This window comes from Hippopotamus amphibius, chromosome 14 (genome assembly GCF_030028045.1).
Source record: "Hippopotamus amphibius kiboko isolate mHipAmp2 chromosome 14, mHipAmp2.hap2, whole genome shotgun sequence".
NCBI classification, from domain to species: domain Eukaryota; kingdom Metazoa; phylum Chordata; class Mammalia; order Artiodactyla; family Hippopotamidae; genus Hippopotamus; species Hippopotamus amphibius.
Window position 1 is genome coordinate 64,728,998 of NC_080199.1, and position 18,183 is coordinate 64,747,180.

Below are 18,183 nucleotides of genomic sequence, written 5' to 3' on the forward strand. Positions count from 1 at the left end.
GGGGCTGTAGGCTGGGGGCGGGGGCGCGGGCGCCGGACCGGGGGCTTCAGTGGGGGAGGGGGCCGAGGGCGGGAGCGCCGGCTGTCCATCACAGGCCACGCCCACCCCATGGCCAGCTCCCCGCTCCGGCTCTGCCCACGGTGGGCCGGGCCCGAGGACGCCACGCCGAAAACGTGTCCACTCCCCGGGAGGTTCTATTGGCTGGAAGGCCGTGGGAAGCTACGACCAGCAACCAATTGAAATGCAAAATCGGCCCCCGTGTGGGCGGGGAAGCCTCCTCAGGAGCCAATAGAGAAGAGGAACAGCGAAGCGCTTCCTGAGTTCGGGGGTCGGCGGAAAATGGCGGCCGCCGGGAGGGGTTGGTCCTTGTGCGAGTTATTGAGGTGAGGAGCGGGCACTGTGGGCTCGCAGGCGCTTTCGGTAGTGCAGTGGTACTTGGCCGCCCAATGCAACTAATGTTTGCGGGGGAGGGCTTTTCTTGTCACGAATCTAAGCTATTTTCTCAAGGCCAGGGAGCGTTTCCTCTTCCTCTGGGGTGTTCTAGATAGACGAGCAGAGTGGGTTAAAGGCTCCGTTTACCGCGTTTTCTTTCTCTGCGCCACTGCTGGCTGAATGAGGGCTCGAGTTTTATTCCTGGCTTTAGCTTTTTCTTTCTCTTGTTCTCACTCAAATTAGTCTGTCACAAATTATTCATATTCATTCCTCATTTTCCTTTATGATTGAGTCACGAATCATTTTCCAATGTATCAGGCTCATTTTGGTGAAGGAGAAACCGGATCTTCCTGCATTTGTCTTAGTTTGTCCTCTTTCACTCACCAGGTGTCATTGTTAACACATATCATTTAAATGTCAAGTTTATGTTGAATCCTCGTCTTGATTTTCCGTTGATTTCTTTTCTGCTTGATGTAAGAATAGTTGTACAAGATATTTCTACCTTTGTTTTTATTGCATAGGTAATACGTTGTTTCTTGTAGAAAAGTTAGGACATAGATGAGCAGAAAAGAAAAGTCTCCAGGAATGCTACCATCCAGACATAACTATTGTTAACATTTTGGTGAAAAAACTCCCAGACCTTTTTTCCACATTTGTTGTTATAATACTACTGTATTTTGCATGTGCTTACTTACACTAATAAAACAGAAGACCTAGTATATTCTACCTACACAGCTCTTTTAACACCTACGTATTTTTGTTCAGGTTTAAAATTTATCATTAATACGATAGCATCCTGAATAGCTGTGTATAGGTATCCTCTCCAAAATTCAGGTATTATTTCTTCTTCATTTTTGTCCCCTCTGCTTCAGATTCTATAATGATTATTTAAAACATTTGAACAGGAAAGTCTGTTTTCAGAGCCTTCATGTTTTCCCCTGCCATTTGAAGTATCCCTAACTCCCTGCTTGCACATAATAATGACTAAATAAAAGTTTGCCGAATGGAATGACTCCCTATTGATTACTTTTTAAAGTCGTGTGTTATTTTTTTAAAGTCTTGTGTTTAAATATGAATAAACATTTAATGGCACTCATTTTAGTTATAGTTAAACGAATTCTAAAATGGGTAATATTGACATGCAAGTAATGTAGGGTATTTAATAAATTTCTTTATAGAACATGTATGTGTATCTTTGAAACGAACAGACTCAAAACGAAGGACTGGTTCAACTTTAGTCATTAATGTGATTTTTTTTTCTGATTTTAAGTTGAATGGTTTAGTTTGAAAATCCTATCACATTTATTGATATTTTCCCACTTAAGTCATTACAAGGAAATGCCATAAAAATCTTTGGATTCTGTGAGTCAGCTACATTTTAAATTAAACAGACTTTTGTCTCATCCTGGGAAAGCTAACAATCCAAGATAATACTGCTTTTATGAACTGATCTATTCCAAACATTAAGTGGCCAGTCTTACCACTTCTGTCAAACTCTGTTCATCCTTTACAGCAGTGGTTCTTTAAGTGTCGTCCATAGACCTCTGCAAGTCCCCAAGACCCTTTCAATGGGCCCTCAAGGTGAAAATTATTTTTATAATAATGTTACGGTAACGTTTGCCTCTTTCATTTTGTTGACATTTGCACTGCTAGTGCAAAAGTAATGGTGGACAAAACCACTGCTTAGCACAGATCAAGGCAGTGACATCAAACTGGGCTAGCAGTCGTGTTTTTCACCACCATGCACTTGCTAAAGCCAGTTTTTCTTAATGTCGTTGATGAAGCAGTAAAAATTATTAATTTTGTTAAATCTCAACCCTCAAGTACATATCTTTTTAATATTCTGTATGACAAAATGAGGGGAACATGTAAAGCAGTTATCCATACCAGAATAAAATGGTTGTCTCTTAGGAAAACCTCTTGTATGATTGTCTACGTTGCAAGCTGAATTAGACACTGCTTTTTTTACAGGACACAGTTTTTATTTGAAAGAATGACTGACAAACTGTGGTTCTTCTGACTTGGGTATTTCATAGATATTTTCTCGAAAATGAATGAAGGGACCCTGTCATTTCAAAGAAAGCAAGTAACTGGGAATTCCCTGGTGGTCCAGGGGTTAGGACTTCGCGATTCCACTGCAGGGGGCACGGGCTCGGGGATCCCACAAGTCTCTCAGAGCCAAAACAAACAAACAAACAAAAACCAAAGAAGACAAGTGACAGAATTTGTTGCTAATGATAAAATTTGAATTTTCAAGTGAAAATTAGAATTTTGGGAAACGTGTATCTGCCATTCCGAGCTTGAGCATTTTCCAGTACTTAAAAGAATTTTTCTGATGAGATGGGTAGTAATATTAACAAATGTGATTCCGGGGTATTGTGTAATGAACTATGTCAACATTTGAAAACTCTTCATAACTCATGAACCAGTATTTCCCAAATAATCAAGTCACAATGTTACAAAATCTCATATATGGAAAAGTTCTATTCAAAGGGCAAGATAAACCTATAGATTTCAGTGGAACAGAGCATGGCAAGGGCATTGATAGGATTTCAGATTCCATGTTGCAACTGACTTAAGAAATTGCCACTTGTCTAATTTGGCATAGTATTTCAGAAGAATATTCGTAGCCATCTGAAAAGACCATTAAGAAATACTCCTCTCTTTTCCTGCTATGTATGTGAATGAACCTGGGTTTTCTTCATATATTTGAACCAGAACAACATATCATTATAGATTGAATGCTGAAGCAGATATGAGAAGCCATTATCTTCTGTTAAGCCAGACATTAAAGAGATTTGTAAAAATGTAAAACAGTGACACCCTTCTTACTAAACTACTTGTTTTGGTTTAGAAAATATAAGTTTTTAAAAATAAAAATATGTTTGTTATGTATTGGTTTTATTTTTTAATGGAGTCATAATTTTTTATAATTTCTCAGTTTTAATGTCTGATATGTTAAATACTGGTAGATATAATCAGTGTAACAGTGGTTCTCAATCAGAGGTGATTTTGCCCCCTGCAGGACATTTGGCAATGTCTCAAGATATTTTTGATTGTCATGGTTGGGAGGATACTCCTGGCATCCAGTGCGTCAAGACCAGGGATGCAGTTAAACGTCCTATAACGCACACAGCAAAGAAGTATCTGGTCCAAAATGTCAGTTGTGCCATGGTTGAGAAACCTAATGTAAATAAAAACTGTATGGGGTCCTCAGCAGTTTTTAAGAGTATAAAGGTGTCCAGAGACCAAATCATCAAGTAATAGACTTGTTCACAAGAGGAAATCCCACATGAGAAATTTATTTCACAACTAAATATCAATAAATATTTATTCCTCTAAAGGATTTGTATGCTTTCTACTTATGAACAATGAAAACTATGTAACTCCACAAAATGTCCCCCTATTTGCTTTGGTCACAAAGCAGCCCCAAACCCCATCTACTGTTCACTGCTGTGTACAGATTTAGAGCCTGCATCTCTGTGCCCTCCACCCCCATCTTTCCTCCCCTCCCCACACCCCGAACATACTTTTAACTGCATACTTTCCCTGGTCTTGACTTCATTATTGAATCCCCTCAAATCCTTTATAAAGCGCAGGCAGGGTATTAAATTTAAAAAATTGTTAGGTACCAACTATATTAGCCAACCCTATGAGAAAACCATACCTTGGGAAGACAATTCAGCATAATTTAAGAGATATCTGAGGATGCAGTAAAATTTTGCATTCAGTCAACAAATGCTTTTTGTCTGCCTTCTTGGCCAGGTATGATGCTAGGAGTTGGAATATGGTGGTGAACAGGCCTGCATCCTTGCCTCTGCAGAGCCTCAGCCAACCGGGCAGCAGTAGAGATCCTTGCAGCAGTGACTGAGAGAGTGAATCTGCCTACGTGCAGGAAGTAGAACAGTAGTGGATTTTTGGCATCGCATTCAGAGGCCCATAGGGAAGGCAGTGGTTTCAGGGTCATGTAAATAGATCAGATGCAGAACTCAGAGTAGAGCTGGAGAAATCTAAGTTCCATTCCTCTTCCCCCCAAAATTGTTCTGTTTGAGGTGAAGTGATAGAATAAAGATGAATTAATGTCTCACCAAACTTTTAACTGAGGAGTATTGACTATTCAGAAGACATATTTCTTTGGGTTACATATTGTTATCTTCAGGGTTAGATGTCATCCCAATCATATCTTGTTTAGGTTAATAATTAAATTTAATCCCTTAACACATATACTGAGTTAGGAGAAAGGTGGCTCAACATTGATTTTTACTGCTGATTAAAAAGAAAAAGTACATTGAATTGCCAGCATGCTGTGGAATTAAAGGAAACTTGCGCTTTTGACATTATTTTGTAGCATTAGAATTTTAATAACTGAGTATTTTGTTAGACTCACAAGCTGTAAGAAGTTTCTTTGCTGCTAATGTATAAAGGAGTTATGTGAAAGTAGATTTTAATTTGTAGCCTTTCTTTTTTTAATGGGCATTGTATCCATTTTCACTCCCCTTCCCCTCTCGTTTCAGGTTTTTTTACTCATTATTCTTCCCTGGGCTAATTGTATGTGGAACTTTATGTGTGTGTTTACTCATTGTGCTTTGGGGAATCAGACTGCTGCTACAGAGAAAGAAAAAGTCGGCGTCAGCCAGCAAACCTGGGAAAAATCAAATGGTGATAGCATTTTTCCATCCGTACTGCAATGCTGGTGGAGGAGGAGAAAGAGTGCTATGGTGTGCCTTAAGGGCTCTACAGAAAAAGTAGGTATGCATCTTTCTTAGCTACTCTGGTATACTGTTACTATTTTTTTTTTTTAATCATTACCTAGGATGTATCTTTCTCTAGTCATAGCCAGGGATTCTTTTTTTAAACTATTTTTCAGTAAGGAAACACTGCTGTCATAGGCTAACCTGTCTTACAAGACCATATTGCATTTTACTTGATATGATAAAGAAACAGAAAGGGAAAGTATCTGCCCTTTTATGGCATAATTTAGTGGGGATAACTAGTCACCTTGGGAGAGTGTGTGGAGGAGATTGAATAGTAAATGGAAAAATACCAAGTACTGTGGAGCACTTTAAACCTGAATACTTTTAGTCAGTGGCGGCACACAGGAAATAATCTCTATGAAAGCATCTATTTGATTCTGATTTTAATATCATTACCAGTTGGATAGCATTAAGTAAGTTACCATGTTAGAAAGAATTTGATGTTACACATCTTCTGATGTTTTACGCTTCCTTCTCCCCACTCCTATCCCACAAGAAAAGCACAGCAAGATACAGGTTCCATTATACAGGTTTTATCATATGAAGAAAATGATTATCCTTCCATGGTGACCCTACTTCCTGTCACATGCCCTTCACTCAGTTTCAGAGTCCTTAGCTCTACGTGTCTACATTCTTGGGGCACCTTGGCTTCTAGCCACTGTCCCTGTGTATCCCCTGCCACCTCCCATAACTGCCTAAATCCAGAGAATTTTCTTAAATTCCAGCTTAATTCCCACCTCCTTGAAGCCTTCCCTACTCCAGTCCATCCTGTTCTTCTCATGACAGTGCATCAGCCTTGCCTCTGTAGATTACTCCTGAGGGCAGTGGTCAAGTTCCATGAGATCTGCACTTATACTCCCCAGCACCCCCATCACTCCTCTAATTCACTTTTATTTGAAAAAAGAATCCAAATAATTAGTGTGACGTAGAGGACACTTTTTCATCTTGCTCTTGCCACGTTTTGTTTCTCCTCCCGCCCCATCCCCTCACACGTAACTTTGCTCCAGCATGCTGACCTAGGAGCATCGCACCCTCTCGAGATTTCTTGCCTTTCCATCCAGTGTTGCTTTTTTCTGAAATGACCTTTTTCTCCTTAGTTAATTCCTACAAGTCTTTTCTGACTCAGCATAAGCTACAGTACACTTTTCATTCCATCTCCCCATATTGGCGGGGGCAGGGGAGTGGGGGACCTACTACGTATCAAGCACTGTTCTAAGGGGTTGAGTTTAAATGGTGAACAAGATAAATCAAGTCCCTCTTATGGACCTTAGATTTTAGTTGAGAGAGAGACAAGATAATAAACAGGAAAAGAATCAAATGGTGAGAAGTGTTATATAAGAAATGCAAATAGGGTAATATGAGAGTGACTCCACCCCTTAGATTGAGTAAGTTAGGTACAGTCTCTAATAGTTTTCCTCTAATTGAGGAAATACCACTACTTTCTGAATGACAAAAGTGGCTGACGTTTACTGAGCTTTTACTGGATGGCAGGCATGGTTTGAAGTGTTTCACATGTATTAGCTGACTCAGTCCCATTACAACCTAACGAAGTGGTTACTGCTATCCTCACTTGACAGACAAGGAAACTGAGTTACTAGAGCCCCTGTTCTAAACCATATGCTGTCCTGCTCACTTTATGAAAAGACAGTGAAGGTGAAAAAAGGGAATTCAAAGCAGAGGGAGCAGCTACTGCTTCCCCTAAGACTGGAAGGAGCCTGGCTTGTTCAGAGAAAGGAATCCAGTTTGTATGAACCCTGCTGAGCAAGTGAGAGCGTGGAAGGGGGGTTGCAGAGGGAGGCAGGGCCCAGGTTACACAGCGCCTGAGTGCACAGGGTGGGTTTAGACTTTATTCCAAGTGCTGTGGAAAACCATATGAGGGTCTTAAACAGAGAGAGATTTCACTTATCTATTACTGCTTAATAAACCACCCCCAAATTGAATGGCTTCAAACAAGAATTTATTATTATTTCTCAGCGTTTGAGAGTTGACAAGCCCTGTTTGGAATCCTTCATGCTCAGACTTTTGCAGTTAGATGGCAGCTGGGGCTGAAGTCGTCAGAAGGCTTCTTCACTCAGCAGATCTGGGTGCTGGGCGGGGGTGACTGGGTCAGGCATCTCTGTCAGCAGGCAGACTCTCTGTGTGACTAGCTTGGGCTTGCACACAACATGGCGGTCTCAGGATAGCAGGACTTCTTATGTGACAGCTGTCTCCCCTTAGAGTGAAGTAGAAGGTGCCAGTCTCTTAGAACCTGGGTCCAGAAACTGGCACAGTGTCACTTTTTCCATATTCCATTGGTAAAAGCGGTCAAGAGCCCACTGTTACTCCAGGGGAGGGGACATAGATCCCAGCTCTCAGCAGGAGCAGTGTCAAAGATTTTGTGGCTGTCTTTAAGCTGCCAGAGATGACAATCCTTTTTACATTTTAAAAGGCTTAGGGGCTTCCTAGGTGGTGCAGTGGTTAAGAATCCGCCTGCCAATGCAGGGGACACGGGTTCGATCCCTGCTCCAGGAAGATCCCACATGCTGCGGAGCAACTAAGTCCTTGCGCCACAACTATTGAGCCTCCGCTTTAGAGCCTGTGAGCCACAACTATCGAGCCCATGTGCTGCAACTACTGAAGCCCACACGCCTAGAGCCTGTGCTCCGCAACAAGAGAAGCCACGGCAATGAGAAGCCTGCACACCACAACAAAGAGTAGCCCCCACTCACCACAACTAAAGAAAGCCCGCGCACAGCAAAAAAAAGACCCAACACAGCCAATAAAATAAATAAATAAATAATTTTGTAAAAGGCTCAGTCTATCCATAGTTGCTGGGAGGAGCGCTAGGGAGGAGCGATTAGATGCTTATCCTTTAGATGCCACAGCATCCTGGTCGCGTCATCAGTACATAGCACATTATTTGTTTTTATATCTGATTTCTCCACTGGACTGAGCTCCTTGACGATAAAGACTTTCGCTCAGCCCTTATTCCCCAGAACCTAGTAGCTCACACTAGATACTTAATAAATGTTTTATTTGACTCAGAGAATAATTATAAACACAACCAGAGTGAAGCCAAAGTGTTAAAATCATAAGAGTATACTTTTCCATATTTCCATTATGATTATATCTAATTGTGATGCAGGCACAAGGTCCAGCTTTTAAAACCTTTGTGCATTTCTCAGATTAAAAACACTGAGTAATGCTTTAGCATTTATGATCCTATCTAAAGATACCTTTAGTGAATTCTTGTTTATGAATATTTTTTTAATATTTCATTACCATTTTAATACTGAGAAAGTTGTCAAAATCAAAATTTTGAAAATTTCTTAAAAATGAACATCTCAGCATGTTCAACATAAATCAGCAATTTTGTTGATGTCTGCTGTATGCAAAACTCAGTGGAGGGAATAGCAAAGAACTAGAAGTCTCCTTTAGAGGACTGACATTTTAGTTGTAGGGCAGTGGAAGACCCAGAAAAGAGTGGAGTCAGTTAAAAAACAGTGGAAAACCTTTTTTGTTTTTTGTTTTTGTTTTTTTGTCTAAAAATAAGCTTCTTTATGATTGGGAGAAAATAATTGTCTACAACGTTTTGCTTGATTTTAACCTAAACTAATGAAATTCTTCACGGTTACATTCTGTTTTAGGTATCCTGAAGCAGTTTACGTGGTTTATACTGGTGATGCTAATGTCAGCAGTCAACAGATACTGGAAGGTGCTTTCAGAAGATTTAACATCAGATTAACCCGCCCAGTGAAGTTTGTTTTCTTAAGGAAGCGCTACCTTGTGGAAGATTCGCTCTATCCTCATTTCACACTGCTGGGCCAAAGTCTGGGAAGCATTCTTCTTGGCTGGGAAGCGCTGATGCATTGTGTTCCTGATGTTTTCATCGATTCGATGGGCTATGCTTTCACACTCCCTCTGTTTAAGTATTTAGGCGGTTGCCGTGTTGGAAGCTATGTTCATTACCCCACCATCAGCACTGACATGCTCTCTGTAGTGAAGAACCGGGATGTCGGAGTTAACAATGCAGCCTTCGTTACCAGGAATGCTTTTCTCAGCAAAGTAAAGCTCATCTACTACTATTTATTTGCTTTTACATATGGGCTTGTCGGTTCTTGCAGTGATGTCGTCATGGTCAATTCTTCTTGGACACTAAACCATATTCTGTCACTGTGGAAGGTTGGGAATTGCACTAATGTTGTTTATCCCCCTTGTGATGTGCAGACATTTCTGGACATTCCCTTACACAAGGAGAAGACAACCTCGGGACATTTATTGGTTTCGATTGGCCAGTTCAGGCCTGAAAAGAATCATCCTTTGCAGATCAGAGCCTTTGCTAAATTGCTGAATAAGAAGGAGGCAGAGTCACTTCCTCCACTTAAACTTGTCCTCATTGGAGGTTGTCGTAACCAAGACGATGAACTTAGGGTAAATCAACTGAGAAGGCTTTCTGAGGACCTAGGAGTTCAAGAAGACGTGGAATTTAAAATAAACATTCCATTTGATGAACTAAAGAATTACTTGTCTGAAGCAACAATTGGTCTGCACACCATGTGGAACGAGCATTTTGGGATTGGTGAGTTTATCCTGTAAACAACTTGTTTCATGCCAGGAGATATACATTTAGGTGGTTTTGATAAAATGATAATACTCTGCAAGTTTTCATTAAGTCCTCAGTCTCTTCCCCGAATCCACCAAGTGTGCTTTCCTTGTTTGAGACCCTGTAAAACATACAGTCAATAATAATAGCTAATATTTATTGACCACTCACAGTATGGCTGTCACTCTCAAGGTCTTAAGAGTATTATCTGATTTAATCCTCTCTAGAACTTTATTTGATAGGTATCATGATTATTTCCATTTTATAAACTCAGACACAGAGAAGGTTTAGAACTTGCCCAAGTTCAGTCACACAGTAGGAGACAGAGCCCAGCTTCGAATCCAGACAGCCCCTGCTCTTCACTGCTGAATATCCTCTCCACATCTGACCCCGTCTGTGCTGGTACAGGTTCCTGGGCCTCCTCCTAATCCCACTGTGGGGCCAGATCAGAATCCCTGAGGGGGCCAGGTGGGGGTGTTTTGGTAAAGCCGGCAGGTGATTCTGTTGTGCACCAGAATCCGAGAACTCCTTTCTCCAGGTGGGCTACTCACAGTCATTCTTTCGGTTCTTTTATTGATTCCATGCCCATTATTGGAATGGCCTCACGCATTCGGTTTGGACAGCCGTGTGAATGGTGGTGGCTTTCACCCAGAGAGGCACATAAGAGCAGGGGCAGGTGAGAGCTGAGTTTCAAGCACATGGAGTGGGAATTGGCTGAGGGGTGTGGAGTGGGAATTGGCTGAGGGATGTGGAGAGTGTGTCCAGCAGGCATCGTACATGTGAGTCTGGAGTAAGGAGAGGGACCTGGCCTGGGACTACAGAGTAAGGAGTTGTCCTTGTCCAGGGAGTTACCGCAGGCCTGTGGATGTGGCCATGGCCATGGCCAGGATGGCCTAAAGAGAGTCTGTAGAGCGAGAGGAGGCCTGTAGTGGAAAATGCCGAGAACAGTGAGACGTCAGAAGTTGGCAGAAGAGCAGCCAGCGAAGAAGAGGAGGAATACCAGGCAGAGCAGTTGTGGAAGCCAAAGGAAGAGCGAGTTTAGGGAAGAAGGGAGAGGGCAACAGATTCTAGCACTGCCCAGACACTGGGCAAGACGAGGACGTGGTGGGTGACCTGGGCAAGAGCAGTGTTGATAGAGGGTGGGGCACGGGGGTCAAGATGCAGTGAGTGGAGCCCTGAGTGCAGGTGAGCCCGTGGAGTTGGTGAGTGCAGACCACACTTGCCCCAAGTTATCTGCGAAAGGGAGGTGGAAGGACACAGTGGCCAGGGGATGACTTGTGACCTGGAGAGAGAGAGGTGCGTGTGTATACATGCTCGCGGGGACTTTGTTTTTACAGGTTTGAACTAGCTTAAGTGCTGATAGGAAGGGGCCAGAAGAGATGAAGACGTGGAAGGTTCTGTAGGGAGAGGGTAAAAATGATTAGGTCAAAGTTTCTAAGAAAGTACAGAGGAATGGTATCCAGCCTTGAGTAGAATATTAATGGTGTAATCCATTTTTTCAAATAAGAGTTCAAATTAAAGCATTAGCAGAAAATTCTGTCCTGTAGAGATTTCACCAGTGTTGGAGAAACAGTTGTAATGATTTAACTTCTCCCTGTGCATCTAGGATGATATCAGCTCTGTACTATCCTTTGGAGAAATAAGAAAACAGTCACCTAAATCATTTTCTGAAGGGCTTAGTTCTCTCTAGAAACATGGGTAAGAAAGTCTGACTAGAATAATTTATATCCTCACCTACATCATTTGGCAGAAACTAATCAAAACTTTCATTTAGTTCAGCACTGCTGTTGGGCACACAGTCGTCTCAGATTTACCAGAAATCCAGGCAGTAACATAGCACCAGCCTTAGTTAGTATGCCTCACTAAGTGGCTTACTTTCTTCCTTTTTTATTCCTAATGCTGTAATTTGAACTCAACATTTTGTTTTTGATATCCTTTTTACCCCTTTTATCTTTTAATATCCATTATCTACCATCTTGCTAATAAGATTCTCTAGTCTTATTACCTGCAGTATATTTATTTTTTTAGACTATTCTTAAAGAACAAAGCAGCATTATTGTGAAGCTTTGAAAATTAAAAAATTTTAAATTATTTCCTTTTGCACCAGGGAAATTAAAGGAGCGAATTTGTAAACACACAGACATTTGCCTAAATTGCTCGAGTCTCAAAATTTGTAGAGTTCTGCTCATCCTTGTTCTTTTGAGCACGTTCAAAACCTTAAAAGACCACACAATTTGTGTCTTTCTCAGGAATTGTTGAGTGCATGGCAGCTGGCACGATTGTCCTCGCACACAACTCAGGGGGCCCGAAGCTGGACATTGTCGTTCCTCACCAGGGCGAGAGCACTGGGTTTCTGGCTGACAGTGAAGAAGGCTATGCTGAGACTATGGCCCATATTCTTTCCATGTCTGCGGAGAAGAAGCTGCAGATCAGAAACAGTGCTCGCGCATCCGTAAGCAGATTCTCTGATCAGGAGTTTGAAGTGACATTCCTATCATCTGTGGAAAAATTATTTCAGTAATGCCACATCTGTACAAATTAAAGCTATTTTATATAAAATAGATAGATACCTTCATATGTTAATATTTTTCTAAACTCATTCCCTGTTGTAATAAAGTTAGTCTCAGCAGCATGTATATAGCAAGGTATTTATTTCAATGGAAAAAGGCAAAATTACCTAATGGAAAAGGTAACCTAATATGGTTTAAATATAAAAATTTTAGATTAGTGTTTGGTCTCAAATTCTGAAAAGTATGGGTCTGAAAGAAAAAAATTAAATGATCTTAATTTTGGTATAATCCATATTTTATTTATTTTTTATTTATTTTTTTAACTTTTTATTTTTTTATTTTTTATAATAAACTGCATATATTTAGAGTGTACAATTTGGTATCCCAATCTCCCAATTCATCCTCCCCCAACCCTCCCCGCTTTCCCCACTTGGTGTCCATATGTTTGTTCTCTACATCTGGGTCTCTATTTCTGCCTTGCAAACCGGTTGATCTGTACTATTTTTCTATAGTCCACATATATGTGTTAATATACAATTTTTTTTTTCTTTCTGACTCACTTCGCTCTGTATGACAGTCTCTAGGTCCATCCATGTCTCTAGAAATGTCCCAGTTTTATTGCTTTTTACAGCTGAGTAATATTCCATTGTATGTATGTACCACATCTTCTTTATCCATTCATCTGTTGATGGACATTTAGGTTGCTTCCATGTCCTGGCTATTGTAAATAGTGCTGCAATGAACATTGGAGTGCATGTGTCTTTTTGAATGATGGTGTTCTCTGGGTATATGCCCAGTAGTGGGATTGCTGGGTCATATGGTAGTTCTGTTTTTAGTTTTGCAAGGAACCTCCATACTGTTTTCCATGGAACCTCCATACTGTTTTCCATAGTGGCTGTATCAATTTACATTCCCACCAGCAATGTAAGAGCATTCCTTTTTCTCCACACCCTCTCCAGCATTTACTGTGTGTAGATTTTCTGATGAAGCCCATTCTAACCGGTGTGAGGTGATACCTCATTGTCGTTTTGATTTGCATTTCTCTAATAATTAGTGATGTTGGGCAGCTTTTCATGTGCCTCTTGGCCATCCGTATGTCTTCTTTGGAGGAATGCCTATTTAGGTCTTATGCCCATTTTTTGATTGGGTGGTTTGTTTTTTTGATATTGAGCTGGATGAATTGTTTATATAATTTGGAGATTAGTCCTTTGTCTGTTGATTTGTTTGCAAATATTTTTTCCCATTCTGAGGGTTGTCTTTTCATCTTGCTTATAGTTTCCTTTGCTGTGCAGAAGCTTTGAAGTTTCATTAGGTCCCATTTATTTTTGTTTTTATTTCCATTATTTTAGGGGGTGGATGAGAAAAGATCTTGCTGTTGTTTACGTCGAAGAGTGTTCTTCCTATGTTTTCCTTTAGGAGTTTTATAGTGTCTGGCCTTACATGTAGGTCTTTAATCCATTTTGAGTTTATTTTTGTGTATGGTGTTAGGAAGTGTTCTAATTTCATTCTTTTACATGTAGCTGTCCAGTTTTCCCAGCACCACTTATTGATGAGGCTGCCTTTTCTCCATTGTATATCCTTGCCTCCTTTGTCATAGATTAGTTGACCATAGTTTATCTCTGGGCTTTCTGTCCTGTTCCATTGATCTATATTTCTGTTTTTGTGCCAGTACCATACTGTCTTGATCACTGTAGCCTTGTAGTATAGCCTGAAGTCAGGAAGCCTGATTCCACCAACTCCGTCTTTCCTTCTCAAGATTGCTTTGGCTATTTGGGGTCTTTTGCGTTTCCATACAAATTGTAAAATTTCTTGTTCTAGTTCTGTGAAAATTGCCATTGGTAATTTGATCAGGATTGCATTGAATCTGTAAATTGCTTTGGGTAGTATAGTCATTTTCACAATGTTGATTCTTCCAATCCAAGAACATGGTATGTCCCTCCATCTGTTTGTGTCATCTTTGATTTCTTTCATGAGTGTCTTATAGTTTTCTGAGTACAGGTCTTTTACCTCCTTGGTTAGGTTTATTCCTAGGTATTTTATTCTTTTTGTTGCAATGGTGAATGGGATTGTTTCCTTAATTTCTCTTTCTGATCTTTCATTGTTGGTGTATAGAAATGCAAGAGATTTCTGTGTGTTAATTTTGTATCCTGCAACTTTACCAAATTCATTGATTCGCTCAAGTAGTTTTCTGGTGGCATCTTTAGGATTTTCTATGTATAGTATCATGTCATCTGCAAACAGTGACAGTTTTACTTCTTCTTTTCCAATTTGGATTCCTTTTATTTCTTTTTCTTCTCTGATTGCTGTGGCAGGCAAGGACTTCCAAAACTATGTTGAATAGTAGTGGTGAGAGTGCACATCCTTGTCTTGTTCCTGATCTTAGAGGGAATGCTTCCAGTTTTTCACCATTGAGAATGATGTTTGCTGTGGGTTTGTCATATATGGCCTTTAGGTTCCCTCTGTGCCCACCTTCTGGAGAGTTTTTATCATAAATGGGTGTTGAATTTTGTCAAGAGCTTTTTGTGCATCTATTGAGATGATCATGTGGTTTTTATCCTTCAGTTTGTTAATATGGTGTATCACATTGATTGATTTGTGTATATTAAAGAATCCTTGCATTCCAGGGATAAACCCCACTTGATCATGGTGTATGATCCTTTTAATGTGTTGTTGGATTCTGTTGGCTAGTATTTTGTGGAGGATTTTTGCATCTAAATTCATCAGTGATATTGGTCTGTAGTTTTTTTGTAGTATCTTTGTCTGGTTTTGGTATCAGGGTAATGGTGGCTTCATAAAATGAGTTTGGGAGTGTTCCTCCCTCTGCAATGTTTTGGAAGAGTTTGAGAAGGATGGGTGTTAGCTCTTTTCTAAATGTTTGATAAAATTCACCTGTGGAACCATCTGGTCCTGGACTTTTGTTTGTTGGGAGATTTTCAATCACAGGTTCAATTTCATTACTTGTGATTGGTCTGTTCATATTTTCTATGTCTTCCTGATTCAGTCCTGGAAGATTATACCTTTCTAAGAATCTGTCCATTTCATCCAGGTTGTCCATTTTATTGGCATATAGTTGCTTGTAGTAATCTCTTATGGTGCTTTTTATTTCTGCAGTGTCCATTGTAACTTCTCCTGTTTCATTTCTAATTTTATTGATTTGAGTCCTCTCCCTCTTTTTCTTGATGAGTCTTGCTAGAGGTTTATCAATTTTATTTATCTTCTCAAAGAACCAACTTTAGTTTTATTGATTTTTGCTATTGTTTTCTTTGTCTCTATTTCATTTATTTCTGCTCTGATCTTTATGATTTCTCTCCGTCTACTCACTTTGGGTTTTGTTTGCTCTTCTTTCTCTAGTTTCTTTAGGTGTAAGGTTAGATTGTTTATTTGGGAACTTTCTTGTTTCTTGAGGTAGAATTGTATCACTATAAACTTCCCTCTTAGAACTGCCTTTGCTGCATTCCATAGGTTTTGGAGCGTTGTGTTTTCATTGTCATTTGTCTCTAGGTATTTTTTGATTTCCTCTTTGATTTCTTCAGTGATCTCTTGGTTATTTAGTAGTGTATTGTTTAGCCTCCATGTGTTTGTGTTTTTTACAGTTTTTTTCCTGTAATTGATTTCTAATCTCATAGCGTTGTGGTCAGAAAAGATGCTTGATACGATTTCAATTTTCTTGAATTTACCAAGGCTTGATTTATGACCCAAAATGTGATCTATCCTGGAGAATGTTCCATGTGCACTTGAGAAGAATGTGTAATCTGCTGTTTTTGGATGTAATGTCCTATAGATATCTATTAAATCCAGCTGATTTATTGTGTCATTTAAAGCTTGTGTTTCCTTATTAATTTTCTGTCTGGATGATCTGTCCATTGGTGTAAGTGGGGTGTTAAAGTCCCCCACTATTGTGTTACTGTTGATTTCCTCTTTCATAGTTGTTAGCATTTGCCTTATGTATTGAGGTGCTCCTATATTGGGTGCATATATATTTATAATTGTTATCTCTTCTTCTTGGATGGATCCCTCAATCTATATGTAGTGTCCTTTCTTGTCCCTTGTAACATTTTTTATTTAAAGTCTGTTTTATCTGATATGGGTATCGCTACTCCAGCTTTCTTTTGATTTCCATTTGCATGGAATATCTTCTTCTATCCCCTCACTTTCAGTCTGTATGTGTCCCTAGGTCTGAAGTGGGTCTCTTGGAGACAGCATATATATGGGTCTTGTTTTTGTATCCATTCAGCCAGTCTGTGTCTTTTGGTTGGTGCATTTAGTCCATTTACATTCAAGGTAATTATTGATATGTATGTTCCTATTACCATTTTCTTAATTGTTTTGTTTTTGTTTCTGTAGTTCCTTTTCTTCTCTTATGTTTCCCGCTTAGAGAAGTTCCTTTAGCATTTGTTGTAATGCTGGTTTGGTGGTGCTGAATTCTCTTAGCTGTTGCTTGTCTGTAAAGCTTTTGATGTCTCCATCAAATCTGAATGAGATCCTTGCTGGGTAGAGTATTCTAGGTTGTAGGTTCTTCCCTGTCATCACTTGAAATATATTATGCCACTCCCTTCTGGCTTGTAGAGTTTCTGCTGATAAATCAGCTGTTAACTTGATGGGAGTTCCCTTGTATGTTATTTGTCATTTTTCCCTTGTTGCTTTTAATAACTTTTCTCTGTCTTTAATTTTTGTCAGTTTGACTACTATTATGTCTTGGCGTGTTTCTCCTTGGGTTTATCCTGCCTGGGACTCTGCGCTTCCTGGACTTGGGTAGCTATTTCCTTTCCCATGTTAGGGAAATTTTCAACTATAATCTCTTCCAGTATTTTCTCGGGTCCTTTCTCTCTCTCTTCTCCTTCTGGGACCCCTATAATGCGAATGTTGGTGCATTTAACATTGTCCCAGAGGTCTCTTAGGCTGTCTTCGGTTCTTTTCATTCTTTTTTCTTTATTCTTTTCCACATCAGTGATTATCACCATTCTGTCTTCCAGGTCACTTATTCGTCCTTCTGCCTCAGTTAATCTGCTATTGGTTCCTTCTAGTGTATTTTTCATTTCAGTTATTGTGTTGCATATCTCTGTTTGTTTGCTCTTTAATTCTTCTAGGTCTTTGGTAAACTTTTCTTGCAACTTCTCGATCTTTGCATCCAGTCTTTTTTCAAAGTCCTGGATCATCTTCACCATCATTATTCTGAATTCTTTTTCTGGAAGAGTGCCTGTCTCCTCTTCATTTAGTTGTTTTTCTGGTGTTTTATCTTGTCCCTTCAACTGGTACAAAGTCTTTTGCCTTTTCATTTTCTCTGTCTTTCTGTGGTTGTGATTTTCAGTTTCACAAGTTGAAATACTGCTGATACTGCTTGATTCTGCTATCTGCCCTCTTGTGGAGGAAGCTGTCTAGGAGACTCCTGGGTGCTTCCTGAAGGGAGGGACTGATGGTGGGTTGGGCTGGGTGGGTGGAGCTCAGTAAAACTTTAATCTGATTTGGTGGGTGGAGCTCAGTGACACTTTAATCTGCTTGTCTGCCAATGGGTGGGGCTGTGTTCCCACCCTGGTGGTCGTTTGGCCTGAGGCAACCCAGCACTGGAGCTTACAGGCTCTTTGGTGGGGCTAGTGGTGGACTCTAGGAGGGCTCACGCCAATGAGCACTTCTCAGAACCCCTGCTGCCAGTGCCCCCGTCTCCTCAGTGAGCCACAGCTGCCCCCCACATCCGCAGGCAACCCTCCAACACCAGTAGGTAGGTCTGGTTCAGTCTCCTATGGGGTCACTGCTCCTTCCCCCTGGGTCCTGGTGAGCACACTTTTTTGTGTGCCCTCCAAGAGTGGAGTCTCCATTTCCCCCAGTCCTGTGGAGGTCCTGCAATCAAATCCTGCTGGCTTTCAAAGTCTGATTCTCTGGGGATTCCTCCTCCCATTGCTGGACCCCC

General features: G+C 40.4%; 1 protein-coding gene across 1 annotated transcript; it reads left to right on the top strand.

Moving 5' to 3' along the window:
* The first annotated feature begins 334 nt into the window (after positions 1 to 334).
* On the top strand, positions 335 to 13,118 carry ALG11 (ALG11 alpha-1,2-mannosyltransferase). The gene is made up of 4 exons (XM_057707773.1): positions 335 to 383; positions 4,947 to 5,177; positions 8,813 to 9,744; positions 12,018 to 13,118. Exons 1-4 carry the CDS (start codon positions 340 to 342, stop codon positions 12,287 to 12,289), a joined length of 1,479 nt encoding a protein of 492 aa, XP_057563756.1. The 5' UTR covers positions 335 to 339; the 3' UTR covers positions 12,290 to 13,118.
* Positions 13,119 to 18,183: the final 5,065 nt, after the last annotated feature.

Coding starts and splice junctions, on each gene's coding strand:
- ALG11 (XM_057707773.1), top strand. CDS start 340: ATGGCGGCCGCCGGGAGGGGTTGGTCCTTGTGCGAGTTATTGAG. Junction 5,178..8,812: donor TTAAGGGCTCTACAGAAAAA/GTAGGTATGCAT, acceptor ATTCTGTTTTAG/GTATCCTGAAGCAGTTTACG. Junction 9,745..12,017: donor GAACGAGCATTTTGGGATTG/GTGAGTTTATCC, acceptor TGTCTTTCTCAG/GAATTGTTGAGTGCATGGCA.